Source organism: Phocoena phocoena, chromosome 19, assembly GCF_963924675.1.
Source record: "Phocoena phocoena chromosome 19, mPhoPho1.1, whole genome shotgun sequence".
NCBI lineage: Eukaryota > Metazoa > Chordata > Mammalia > Artiodactyla > Phocoenidae > Phocoena > Phocoena phocoena.
The window spans coordinates 5,446,965-5,460,939 of record NC_089237.1 but is presented as its reverse complement, the minus strand read 5'-3'; the positions used below and the strand labels follow the sequence as shown (position 1 = coordinate 5,460,939).

Here is a 13,975-nt window from a genome sequence, read left to right as displayed (position 1 = left end):
TCTGAAGTCACAAGTGTTGTGCAACTATTGGACAAGGATTCACTTCATGCTTAAGGTAACCCCCAATGGGAACCAGGGGGCCCCATCCCACCACGGCAACTGGAAAGACTGGTGTGGCTTAGAAACGAATGAGCAGAGGCACTTCTAGAAGAAATAATGCAGGAGTATTTATTTAGAGAGACGGATTGTCCCGTGTCACTTGGTCATACTAGAGAGCCACCCTAGTTTGAACAGTGAGGGCGCAGACGAGTCTTCCTCCTCGGTGACAAGCTGTCTGAACAAGGAGCCGGCGTGCGTCGGGTCATCTGCTCGGGAGAGTGCCGGGGGGACAGCAGCCTGCCGCTGTACGTAGAGGAAAGTGCCTTAGCGTCTACTGGACCCCCGGCCTGCTCGCCCTCCACTCCGCTTGGGGTCCACACGGCACACACAGCAGATCTGAGAAGCACGGACAGCTCTAGAAGGGCACTCTGCTCTTAGACCAGATTGGGAAAGGACACGGGCAGAACGAGATTTTAGTACGTGACGGAAGTAAAATCTGAAGCTGAGGACTGTAGGAAGAGGGTAAACGTGTACCTTCTCTTCATGGTTTGTTCCTCTCATGCGGGTAGAGCTGAAAGGTCAGTTACTTGAAGCAGAAACGGAGAGTTGTGAGGGAAAGGTACAGCACAGGCCTGGGCTTACAAAGTGGGAGGCTTGTGCAAAAACTTTTTTTTTTTTTCCACTACCATCTCCCAAGTTTTAAAACCAGATGTTTGACGGAGGATTTTGGATCTTACTGGGTTTGATGGCAGGGAATATGGAAAGGATACCTGGCGAATATTTTGTCTAATCAGAAAGCAAACAAGGATTAAATGCTGGAAGGAGGCAAGCTGTTGGAGCTCTCAGACACATGCGTACACAACACACTTCAGAAATACCCAGGAGGACTCCCGCAGGCTTAACGGATGGCAGCCTACTGAAACAAAACGTGTGTTAACAAGAACATGTAAACTTGAGAAAGCACATTTCCTTGTATTTCCCACCCGACTAAAAGAAATGAGAGGTGAAACCATCACTGGAACAAAGCAATTGTTTTTCCAAGTAAGTACAGTCGTAGTGCAGGGTTAGCAGTTAACTCTCTTACCCTATTAAACACAAGCAGTGTTCTCCATCCCGTCCTGCATATCTGCTACAGCCTTGGCAGCCTGAGATACATTTCTATCATGAGGCTACTTGATAGTGTCAGTGGGCATCTCTTAAAACCTCTATTAGCTCAAGCGAGTAACACCGTGTACTTCTGTATTGCGCCGCCATTAAAAGCAGCACTAGTGCATCCTGTCATCTGGTTCTTTATTGGTTATCGAAAGGGGAGCTGACGGGTGGTTTGGTGGGAGACGGGGCAGGATCGATGGGGGTGAACATCTCGTCTGCGCACTAACCTGGGCTCTGGTTTCGATGCTTCTGCCGGCTGATTTGGCCTTTCGAGGGCTCGTCATGCTCAGTGGAAGAAGTCCAAACCTCCAAGACAAGATGAGGGCATTTCAGTAGAAGGACCAGGAAGCTTTGGGGCCCCAGCAGGAACCACTCAGAATCATTACCTGATCTGACTCGATGCTAGTGGCAGTACGTTATGGGCTTCCTGGGAGCTGAACGTACTGCTTCTGGGGGTGAAGTGATTCTCTGTAGCCGTCACCAATCCAAAGAGAACCTGCCAGACGAGAGACGGGGCACAGTAACAGGCTGGGTGTTGGTACTGTCCGCTTAAAAGGAAATTCTGTCAGTAATCAGTCACTACTTTGTTTCTAACCATCCTTTTGGGGAAATGCTCTTTTGAGTGTGTTTGTGCTCCAAGATTACTTTCATCACTGCCCACAGGTCAGAATCTCCCAGTCCAATGGCTCTTTGTATTCCTCTCTCTGAGGCCTGGATAAAACCTGAATAGTCCTTATTCACAACTAAAGGGGTCATCCCGGGGTTGCCTCAGCCCTGAGGTTTCATCTAATCCTCTTTTCGGCCCCTGTAACAACCCAGCTCTGTGTCTCAGCCCCTCTCCCCACTGTGTCCTGGAGCACTGTGTGTTGGGCAGGTCTGTGCTGTAATCTGAGCCCGTGGCGCTGCGTTCACGTTCACGGTGAGCGTGTTCTCCCCGGCTTACAGAAGTCCGCCGCACCAGGCGGTTGAGGTTGCCGTGGAGGTGCGGTGTGAAAACGTCCAGGTCAAACGGGTCAATGAGCGCTTCAAGGTAGTCAGCCACTTTCTCAACTCTGAAAAAAGGATCGAGTGGCTCATTCTCCACGTTTTGTAGGACAGAAACCAATCTTTGGGTGTTGTAATGCTAGACAGGCCCTGGAACTGGGTCTGTTCTCCTTAACTGCTGGCTTAGCCCCACTTGTCACTGATCATTGAGCTTAAATGATCCTCAGGAGTTTCCACCAGATGGGATGTCTAAGTCCAGTCCACAACTTCCCCAGGTTGTTTCTGGGGAGGGTACCGGAGGTTCAAATGACACCCAACAGTTGGTAGGCTGACTCAGAAGAGAGGCATGAGATTCCCCGTACTACACTTGACTGTGGAATCTATCCAGCAGGTGGTCGTTCTTTCTCTTGCTGGTAACATGAGCCCTTACTGTTGAAAACAAACACAACTAATGGGCAACGTGAGGCTAACTCCAGTGGCTTCCCAGAAAAGGGCTGTGCAGGTTTGGGAGAGATGCACGGGAGGGTGAGCCTACCTACCTGGGATCCTGTTTGCTGCGGCCACTCTTCAACTCTTCACCCTTGGTCGTCAGAACGATGTTGAGATAACGCAGATCATAAAGCAGCTGCAGTGCCCGATTCTGGGTCATTGGAAATGCACCTTCTTTCTGCAAATGAATTTCCCGTCCCCACCCATTAAGGGAGATGACTTGTTATCTGAGAATAAACAGCTTTAGGGTTTGGCTGCGTTTCAGCTGGTTATTTCAGAAGCTTTTTATACTCAGAAGGCCAGTTTAATCTCATAACAATAACAAAAATAAGTTATGTTAGATACCTGGTCTTAAAACTAAAAACCTAATGGCCAGGAAGAGACCCGGCCCTTAAAAAAAGGTCTCAGGTGCTGTAGACAGTCATTTTAAAAGAAAAAAGCTCCTGGCATGAATGAAGGAGAGGCCTTTTGAGGAAACTCAGGAGAGAAGACTTAATATGAACTCCTTCGCAAGTCAGGAGTTGGTCCTGTCTTAAAAATGTCAGTAATGCAATGGGAGGACGCGCCAAAGGCAGAGGGCTGCAGCGCAGTAAGGCAGGAGGGCTAGGCGACAGGAGCTCCCACCGCGGGTGTGCTGGGCTTTGCTACTGTTCCCGAGCCTTCACACTACCCCCCACCCCCCAAGCAGCGCACGTGACCCGCTGCATCCTGAGGAAACAGGTTAATGAGCTGCCCAAAGCCTGCAGTGACCACGTGGCAGTGCTGGGCTTGGAAAGCAGGTCTTTTTAAAAAACTTTCAGGCTTTCGTCCTCGCCACTGGTACGGAACTGCCTTTTCAGTGACGACCAGCTTGACCCTTGGGAATGGGTGTGATTGAAGTCGAGGAGCTGGAAGCCACTACCGATTAGATAGCCCGGGGCAAGTGGTCCTTATCACCTGGAATCCTGGGTGCGAAGCGCCCAAACCCAAGAAAAAGCTACAGTTTTTGTTTTTAATGGGAAAAAATTCACACACCTACCTTCACCTGTTTTTCTTCTGAGAGTTTCTCATAGGCAGCTACTACTTCAACCAGACAGGTTTTCAGCATCTCCTGCAGTGTCACCTTGGGCAAGGCATGGCCTCCAACCCGATTAATTTCCTGGCATAAGCTCAACAGGAAGGACTGTACATACCAGGACGGCTAAAAGAACAAAGGAATGTCCAGTTGCCAACTTGCCCCAACGCAGCGAGACGGGCTAAGAGTGGATTCATTTACCCTACCTAGGCTTATACGCCAGGACCTTGACCCCCGCAGCCGGCCCCTCTCCGAGCAGAGACCAGTGAACAGATACAAGTGACGGCTGCTGCCATTCCCTTGGTGGCCTGGCACCGTGTTTTCCATTGCTGTTTCTACTTTAGGGCGAGTGGTTCTCTAATTAGCACAGAGTCTGTGCTGCAAAAGGCAAGACTCATGAACTGACTCCTCAAACAGTCTCCTATTTACTTGGCCCTACGCCCTCTTTGCTCCCAGAGTAGAAAGTTACACGTCTTACTTGCAGCCCTTCCTCAGAAGCTGTATGCTGAATGATTATTTCTCAAGTCTCGGTCCTTTCCACAGAGCAGGTTTTCCCCTTCCCAGTGGCGGGCCCCTCGTGGCGGCCCTTACATACCTGGACAGGCAGTCGGATCTTGGACGTGACACTGCTGCCAGACTCTGCTTCCTCCTGGATTTCCAGTTCATCCCAACTGGTGGCCGTGGCCAGGACTGAGCCAGCATCATCTAAAAGTAATGACTGGGTGAATCCATGAGCCAAAACCTGGTAATAGAAAGCAAATATCCATATGGGCCACTCAGATCCTTTGTGGAGTTTGTTGCAAACTACTCGAGTCATCTTGGGACGAGCTTCTGCTGCTTGCGCTGTGTGTGGGATGGCGAGTGGCACACCTCACTTTTCTTCTAACTGCTGATGCCAGCAACGGGGATTTCGTTGCCAACTACCCTACAGATGTCAGGGGCCACCTCTTAAGACACCAGTGGAGACGATGACATTTAGGTTGAAGAGCAGAAAACAGAGACCCTTGTCCAGGGAGAAAGTCTTTCATTCTCATCAGATGGAAGGAAAAAAATCCAGGGTTTCTGTCTATAAAATGTAGGCTAAAACGAATAGAAAAGTTTTTACATTTGAGCTATCTGGCAGAGATAAATGAAAATAACTGTGTGAAATAAGAATTGTTATTCCCTTACTATTGAAAGGCCTTATTGAGCTTGGCCAGCCTGGACTATGACAAAAAGGGGATAGAAATGGGGACTGCCTGGCGGGCACAGAAGGAATACGTTTACATGTCACTCACCTTCACAACCGCCGAGCTCCAGACCCTGTAGCCCATCACGCTCTGCTGTAGGAGGAGCTCCTTCACTTCCTGCCACTTGGCCTGCGTGGGAACTATTTCCTGAGTTTTCCCCTTCCCCTGTTTTTTCAGAGCCCTCGAATCCCTTGCTGGTTTCTCGGTGCTCCCTGACTTTCCCAAGATGCACTGCTTCAGGTGGGGACACAGTTCTCCCAGTGACTGGCAGAGTCTGGCCATGAAAAGGACCGAGTGTAGCTGGAGCCCGTCGAGAGCGTCCTGCTGCCCTTGTATAGCCTGCTGGATGCGCTGCAGCTCCGCCTGGACGCAGTCCGTGATGTGCCTGACACAGGCCGTGGAGTGCGTCCGCAGCATCTCCTGCACGGTCCCCGCGTCTGCGTATCTGTCAAAGGCACAGCTCCTGGCTTGCGCGGGAGAGACATCCTTGGGGGGTGACGGGTCGCCAGAGGGAAGGTAAGCCAGGAGGTCCTCCAGTTTCACCTTCAGTTTCGAATCTAGGGCAGAACAGAAGCTCTGTACACAAGGGCTAACGGCTTGTGCTTTCATGGAGAGCCCACTGCTCGGAAATTGAGCCCGGTTTGACACGCTGACCCAGGCAGCGTCGGGAGGCAGGTCGCTGGGACTCTCGGACCAGAGGAAGAGAGACATGTTATGCTCGAAGTGGATGTGCTTATTTGAAGTGGAGCTGCTGGTGCTACTTTCAAGTTCCCGCAAGGCTGAAATGAGGAGCTCTTTGGAACTACTGGAGATGGAGTCAAAGCCTTCTTTTGTCAGAGTCTGAAAGCAAAGGAGAGAAGAGTTCTTCAAATCCCAGTTCTTTCCAGGAAATCGCAAAACCAGAGCACTAAGTGGCAATCTATCCCAACATCCAGTGTTCTCCACCACGCTCAGGAAGATGGCATGGTGGTGGCAGAGAACAATGTCATCACTGATGGGCGTGGACATGTTCCCAACCACCCGACAGACGCCTGGCCTCTTTTTCAGCGCCAGAATCCGTTCATCTTTACGGCTCATTATCCAGAAGAGTCAGCCCTGGAGTAGGTCGGCAGGGAAAGAATATACTTAGGAAGTGGCGGGAATCTCCCCAGACAATCAAAAGATCACACCGGGACTGGCCACCGAACAGCTGGACCACGCGATTTCCCACCTCACCTGCAGTCGGTCCAGGAACAGCTGCTGCATCAAATCCTCCCAGAACAAGAGAGGCCTGTCCAGAAGCCGCCGACAGATCACATCCCAGCTGTGATGGATCGACTCATTGGCAAGTAACTCCCACGTGGCATCCCGGATCGCCGCGAGACCTTTCATGCTCGTCACGTACATAAGCAGGTTGCTGATCCCATTTTTAATGTCTTCATTACACCTGCAACAAAATCATTTTCCTTGGGCTTCATTAGTTTCGTGGTTTTCACACCTTTATTAAGAAAAATAGCTGGACTCCACTTGAAAACCTCTTACCTGGGTCCTACTATGTAAATATCTATTATGTATCAGAGTGTTTATAAATATATAAACACTTCAAGGAGTTTGGGATTAACATGTTCACACCACTATACGTAACACAGGTAAACAAGAGCCTAGTGTACTGCACAGGGAACTATACTCAATGTCATGTAATGACCTATAATGGAAAACAATTTGAAAAAGAATATATATGTGTATGTATAATTGAATCACTTTACTGTACGCCTGAAACTAACACAGTATTGTAAATTAACTACACCTCAATTAAAAAAAAACAAACACACACAACACTGCACTAAATAAAAGCATAGGAGTGGCAGAACTCTAACATAAAGAGGGTCTAAAATCCTCTACGTCACATGTTGAAAGACAAATTCCCTCTTGGTTCTCCCAGTGGGGGCTAAGCGCCGTGAGCGCAGTGAGAGACGGCTGAGGTGGGGCTGGCCTGGCCCAGAGCACCATCCATACGGTCAGGGCTCTCCCTCCTTCCTGTGGTCACAGGCGAGGCTGGGTGGGTCCTGTCCCCCGCCAGGAAAGCTCTGGCTACTTACATGTGGATCCACTTCTGCAGTGTGTCTTTCAGGTACTCCTGGCTGATGGGACGCGCAAGTGTGCGGAGAGCTGGCTGGAACTCGACGACGGATGCGGGCAGGTGTTTGAACCAGCTGCACAGCTTCATGCCCTCCTGCAGGACACCAATGCCCTTTCCTAAGGAGAGGGCCAAGGGACAGGTCATCGGGACCATCCTTTGAACGGCAAATTAATAAAGGACCTGGAAGGAATTTCCAAAAATCATCCAGTCTTCCTCTGGGCAGCCGGACTAGACCCCTGAAATAGGGGGAAAAAGAAAGCACAGAGTATGTCCAGGCCTCCCCTCATCAGGGAGGGAGTGTGGCAGCTTCCCTCCAACTCTGCCATCCTATTGGTTGACAAGGCAAAGGACAGAGAGGAAAGGAATGGGGGAAAAATGAGAAAGGAGGAAAATGAGGGCTATGTAATGCTTGGCATTTTAAAAGTAGAACTTCCGTTGGGAGAACTTCCGTTGGGAGATAAAGTAAGCCAGAAATGAGACTGTTTAATACACATCTCTGTCTGAAAATGACCTCCGGCTGTCACCACGTTCTACTCGCTTCCCTTCTACCTTTGGCCGTGCCTCCTCCGTCTGACCTCTGAGTTCTGGAGTTTCCTGAGGCTCAGTCCTCCGTCATCCCCTCCCCTTACTGATGTCATCCGCCCCAAGGCCTCAAACAACAGCCACTGCAGACGCACCGTGTGTGTCTCCCCGGCCAGACCGCTCACTGCTCTCTTCTGGACCCACGGTTGCCTCTCCACTCCACGTTCCCACTCCAAGGTCTCAGCTGTTTCCAAGGCAACATTTTCAAAAGTAAACCCATCAGCAGCCCTTTCAAACCAACTCCTTGTCGAACCTCCTACACTGTCAGTGGGAATGTGAATCGGTGCAGCCACCATGGAGAGCAGTATGGAGGTTCCTTAAAAAACTCAAAATAGACTTGTCATATGATCCAGCAATCCCACTCCTGGGCATATATCCAGAAAAGACGAAAACTCTAATTTGAAAAGATGCACGCACCCCAATGTTCACTGCAGCACTATTTACCACAGCCAAGACAGGAAAGCAGCCTAAATGTCCGTGGACAGATGAATGGATAAAGAAGGTGTGGTACAGATATGCCATGGAATGTTACTCAGCCATAAAAAAGAATGAACTAATGCCATTTGCGGCAACATGGATGGAGCTAAAGGTCATCACACTGAGTGAAGTTAAGTCAGAGAAAGACAAACATCATATGATACCACATATAGTGGAATCTTAAAAAATGATACAGACGAGCTTATATACAAAACAGAAACAGACTCACAGACATAGAAAACAAACTTATGGTTACGAAAGGGGAAAAGGGCGGGGAGGGATAAATGAGGAGTTTGGGATTGGCAGATACAAACTACTATATATAGAACAGATAAACAATAAGGTCCTACTGTATAGCACAGGGAACTATATTTAGTATCTTGTAATAAACTATAATGGAAAAGAACCCTAAAAAGAATATATAACTGAATCACTTTGTTACACACCAGGAACTAACACTGTAAATCAACTATACTTCAATAACGAAACAAAACAAAAAACTCCTTTCTAGTAAACTTGGACCCCTTCCTTCCACACCCTCTGCAGCCAATCCCTCACCAAACTGTCTGCTAAACACATGTCCAAGTTGCCCAGTCAGCTCCATCTCTGCTGCCCCCATCGTCTGTCACGTGGTCACGGTGAGCTCTCAGCATCCACTCCAGCCCCAGGGGGAACCACCGGCACATAAAAGCCAAACGCATTTAATTCCAATTGGGACAAATGCTGCCAAATAAAAGTACAGGGTGCACGGGAACATATAACAGGAGGACCACCAAGCCTGGAAGGTCCTAGAAGGCTATCCACTGCTCTGTTCACACAGCGCTGTATTCTCTGCTCCCAAATGATAAACTGGCCACGTGTCTTCTCATGCTACTCCTCCCCTCACCCACTTCCCCTCAGCTTCCCCTGCTTTTTTTTCAGTTCCTCATATACTAACATCCTCCTTGCCTCAGGACCTTTGCACCTCCTCTTCCTTTTGCCTGGAACCCTCTTCTTTGCCTGACTAACTCTTACTCAACCTTCAGGTTTCACTTTAAATATCCTGTCCCCAAGGAAGTCTCCGGCCTTGGTCCCTCCATTCAATGCTACCAAGTCAAGTTGCACTCTGCCTTTATAGCAATGACCAATATTGATATGAAGCAGATATCTGCATATCCACTAGACTCTGACCTCCAGGAAAGTGGGCCCATATCCGTCCAATTCACTGCTGTATCCCCAGAGCCCAGCACAGTCGCGGGCAGATGGCAGATGCTCAGTAAATGAATGAACCAGAAAATAAAAGCGGTCGGCTAAGGGCTCACCAGTAGGGTGCTGGCCTGTGATGTTGTCCAGAGTAGAGAGGAGCATGCCACAGGGCAGGGATGGATCTGGCAGCAGACCTTCCGGTAAAGTGTAGAAAAGAGCATGAGCTTGGTTCAAAGTGGTGGCCAGCAACTCCACTAATGAGCAAATCTGAGACTTGACACCAGCACCTACGAGAAGAAGCCATCCTCTTTTAACAACTTTCCTTCAGTAAAGTTAGAAACAGAGGACGCTGTGGAAGCTTCGGCCTCCCTCAGCTTGTTCTGCTCCGTCCCCGGGTTTATGGCCCAAATCCTGTGGAGAGCAGCCACACCCACCGTGGTGCTGCTGGTTGAGCAGTTTCTGAATAGCTGCCTTTCTGGCCAACAGGAAGTCCGCTAGGGCTTGGCGCGGAGAACTCTCTTCTAAGAGCATCACAGAGCACAGGGCCTCGGCCACGGCTTGGTCGGCCACGGCTTGGCATGTAAGCAGCATCTTGCTCTCATGCAGGATGGCTGACCTAGAGAGAGGACGACAGAGGTCATGGGGAGCTTTTTACATCTGGGGAGAAGAACCCCAGTACATCAGGAAAGGAGACACACTCCATAAAACTGGAGTGGGGGAGCATGGCCATCACCAGAGCAGGTCTTTTTACCGGAAGTGGCTGGCCGCCGCCAGCTGCTGGCTGAGTATAGGGAATCGGGAGAGGACAGGGCTGTATCGGGAACTAGAAGGATCCAGCTGGAGCAGCTTGTGAAGGTGGCAGCAGAGCAGGTAGAGCTGTGTGGCGTGGAGATACTCAGAGGCCTCCATGGAGCTCCAGATCTTCTCAGGAATTTCTAGCAGTAGTTTGATCTGGGCAGCCATGCTGTAGAACTTCTCCTGGGACGGCTGCTGTGGCTGCGGGGAAAGGCACAGAGCTAAGTCAGGACAAACAAAAGCGAGGTCAGCGTGGGGCCGGCTAGGGGAGAAGTATGGGGGCATCTGGGGGGGTACAAAGCTTCCACGAAGCCAGATTCAATGCCGCTCAGCAAGGCACCAAGGTTCGTGTAGCAGAATTACTGGAGTCAAGCTTTTCCTACCGGTTGCACCTTTGCTCCATCCCATGGAGGGGCAAACCGAATCTGGTCATCGCACAGACAGGCTATCAGGGAGCCGATGCTCCGCCCCTCGAGTGAGCTCTCCCCTTCCCTTGCTTGGCGCTCGGCCTCCCTACATTCTCTCCTGCTGCTCTGAAAGCATCGTGGGCTTCTCTGCTGGCTGCTTCTCTTCGCCAACCTTCCACCAGATCTTCATGTTCCACTCACCTCGGTCTGTCCTCTTCCTTCACGATTCTCCTCCCTGAAGCGCCAGCTCCAGGCAGATCACCACCGCATCTTGTAGTCCCCCGCTGCCCTGAATCCCCGTCGAGCCTTTTCTGCCGCTGCCAGACATCTCCCCTTGGAACTTTCGCTGCTATTCTATAATCAGTATATCTAAAACTAAATTCATCTCCCTATACCAAAAATTTTAGCCATCTGACCTCCCTCAACATCTTCACATATACCAATCACTCTGTCCCCAGATCCCAGGAAAGTCAGGTCCTTCTGATGGTTCTGTCGACATCTCTACGACCTAGGTTTCTGCTACCACTTCCATGATTCTACTGCGGGTCATCATCATCTCACACTTCGATGAATCCAAAAACATTTCGCTTGCTCTGTGTTCATTCTCTGTCCCCTCCAACCTATCCTTTTCCTTTGCTGTCAAGTCAACCTTCTTCACAGGCCATTAAGATCGTATCTTTGCTCAGTTCTAAAAGGCTCCTTACTGCCTAGTATCTTAGCCTGGTGGTCAAGGGTTTCCTGTCCTTCCACTGCTTTCTTCCAGGGACCTATTCTTTTTTTAAAAATATTTATTTGGCTGTGCCGGGTCTTAGCTGTGGCACACGGGATCTTAGTGGCGGCACACGGGATCTAGTTCCCTCACCAGGGATCGAACCCAGGCCCCCTGCATTGGGAGCACGGAGTCTTAACCCGTGTTTAAGACAGGACCACCAGGGAAGTCCCTCTAGGGACCCTTGAATCCACTGGTTCTCATGTGTGGGGAGGAAGAGGATTTCCTCCCCCAGGGAACACGTGGCAATCTCTGGGGACATTTCTGATTACCACAGTCGGGGACAGGAGTGCTACTGGCACCTAGTGGGAAGAAGCCAGGGATGCTTCTAAACATCCCTCGATGCCCTGGATAAGCATCTCCAACAAGGAATGATCCAGTTCAAAATGTCAACGGCACCAAGGTTGACCAACCCTGCTTTAATCAAATTGATACTTGGTTTTAATTGTCTTTACATACTCCAGACCCCCTATTCCAAATCTCATCTACCCTAAACGCCTCTCCTAACTAAGAAGGACCCAAGCCTGAAGTGACTTCCTTCAGAATTCTTATGGTAAATGTACACAATTATTCTGGGAATCAATCACCCATTATCCTAAAATGTCTTCGTCTGCTATTCTAAATTGGTTACATTTTTCTCATCAACTTTCCATGGATATAATTTCTCAACTAGATTGTAAGCTCCTTTAGAGCAGAATTCTGATTCTTTGTGCCTTGAACACAGAAGGCGCTCAAATTTTTGTGGGTTTGACTGAGAATAAATAAGATATAACAGGAATAAAAATAAATGTTTCCAAAAACAAGCCAGCACAAATTAGCTTAGGGAGGGATGAAGTCTCTCATTTCAGAAGTTAGCGAAGAATTTCCAATCTTCTATGGTTCTATCGTGTGAGTCCAGCCTAATGACCTGCATTTTTCTAAAACCCAGACTGTATTAAAAAGCTCCAAACTGGACCTAAACTGTACTTTTGCAATTTCTTCTTCCACGTCGCTGCAAGGATCTTCTCCCAGGTTTAAGGACAAGTGTCTACCCTTCTCACTCTCCACACCCTTTCACTGTGCCACCCTAAGTCATCGTTCTTTAGGAGCACAAAAGGCTGCTCCACTTTTAGGATCAGCATTTTTCCACGTTGGGTCTAATCATTAGCGTCTGGGGCGGGGGGCAGGGGGGAACACTTCGGATCACCTGATTAGAAAAACCTGAGTTCCTTAAAATGAAAATGTTCCGCTATTAAAAGACGAGAGCTGGATGGGCTGGTTACTAGCCTCCAACGACTCCCACGGAGGGTAGCAGAGCTCTTTGGGGCCGTGGGAGTTATTCTTGGGAGTGGGGTGGGGGCGGGGCTGGGAGGAAGATTGGGAGGAGGAAGGAACGACTTGGGGGGAAGGTGTCAACACGGGAGAACTCTGTTCCAGCGACAATGTCAGGAGACGTGATACAGGGAACGAGTTGAACAGTCTAGCGAGAGACCCCTGGCGTCTCCATCTCAGGTGGGAAGACAAGCCCGGCGACCCCACGGGTGAGGTGAGGGGGGCGACGCCCGGAAGCGCGGGAAGGCTCCCGAGGAGACGGCCGAGGGACCGTGGAGAACGGGTCAGCAGCAAGGGAAGGACCGCGGGCGTCCCCCCAGGAGCCGAGCGCAGTGGGTGGCGGGAGCTCTTCCAGAGGCAGGTGAGGCCCAGCCAGGGGCGCCGACCGACCCGCGGGGGTGGGAGCGGCCGGGCCGGGGGCGGGGGCCCGGGGCTGACCTGCGGGTCCCGCGGCGGCCGGGGCGCGGCTGAGCCAGCCTGGCGGAGGCGGGCGCAGTACTGGTCGGTGGCCTTCACGGCGCCCACCAGCCCCTCGGCGCAGCGGCGCATCTGGCCGATGGTGTCGGCCGCCTCGATCAAGTCGCGGTACCGCTCGCCCACCATCTGCCGCAGCTCCTCCTTCTTGTGCTCAATCTCGGCCCGAACTTGGCGCTCCAGCCCGCGAATCTCCTCAGCGCCATGGCTCTCGAAAAGCGCCGCGGGGTCCCTAAGATCCAGCCGCTTCAGAGCTGGGGAGGCGGCCGCGGCTGCCATGATGAACTCGTCAACCGCCCAACAGGCTACTTCCGTCCGGGGGAACGCCGCCCGGCGGCCATCTTGGTTGGGGGCGGAAGCGCTTCCGGCCCGCTGAGGGCCATGCTTGTTCGGGGGCGGCCGAGGGGCGGGACCGCCGATGGGCGGCGCTTTTTTAAAAGGAAACTGTGTGGTGGTTGATTCGCGAAGGCTGGCGGTTCCTCTGCGGGTCCAGCCTCTAGTGGATTTGAAGCCCCTCCCAGCGCGGGTGGAGCCTTTCCAAGTTGGAGGTAATTATAACCAAGCGCCCGCGGTCTGATTGAAACGCCTTCTCGGGATGCTCGGATCCCTCGCTGGGTCTGTCGCGCCCCGGGACAGGGGTCCTTCTCCTGAGACGGCGCAGTTGCACTCTCGGCCGGTCCCCTTCCCCTAGGCTCCCTCGGCCGCCCCTGTGTCCTGGGCGGGCTGGGGAGCCGGGTGGGCGCGCAATGCTGACCGTAGGTGCTGGACCCTCACCCCTGGCTCTCGGCGTGCAGCCTTCTGGGGCGTCCTTGTTATTCGTTATTTACTCTGGACATCCACCGAATGCAATGTTAGGAAAAGGGAAGCGTGAGTCCGTTTTTGTTCACTGGAAAGTAACTTCACAGATGC

The 13,975-nt window shown here is 51.2% G+C and overlaps 1 protein-coding gene across 1 annotated transcript; it reads right to left on the bottom strand.

Annotated features, from left to right (window-relative positions):
• Nucleotides 1–195: 195 nt before the first annotated feature.
• COG1 (component of oligomeric golgi complex 1) lies at nt 196–13,360 on the bottom strand. Its single transcript, XM_065897363.1, has 14 exons — nt 13,031–13,360; nt 10,062–10,306; nt 9,745–9,926; nt 9,427–9,597; nt 7,026–7,182; nt 6,163–6,373; nt 4,996–5,787; nt 4,314–4,460; nt 3,683–3,844; nt 2,715–2,842; nt 2,135–2,243; nt 1,578–1,687; nt 1,419–1,497; nt 196–336 (listed from the first exon to the last, which is right to left on the bottom strand). Exons 1-14 carry the CDS (start codon nt 13,343–13,345, stop codon nt 196–198), a joined length of 2,949 nt encoding a protein of 982 aa, XP_065753435.1. The 5' UTR covers nt 13,346–13,360.
• Between the last annotated feature and the right edge of the window lie 615 nt (nt 13,361–13,975).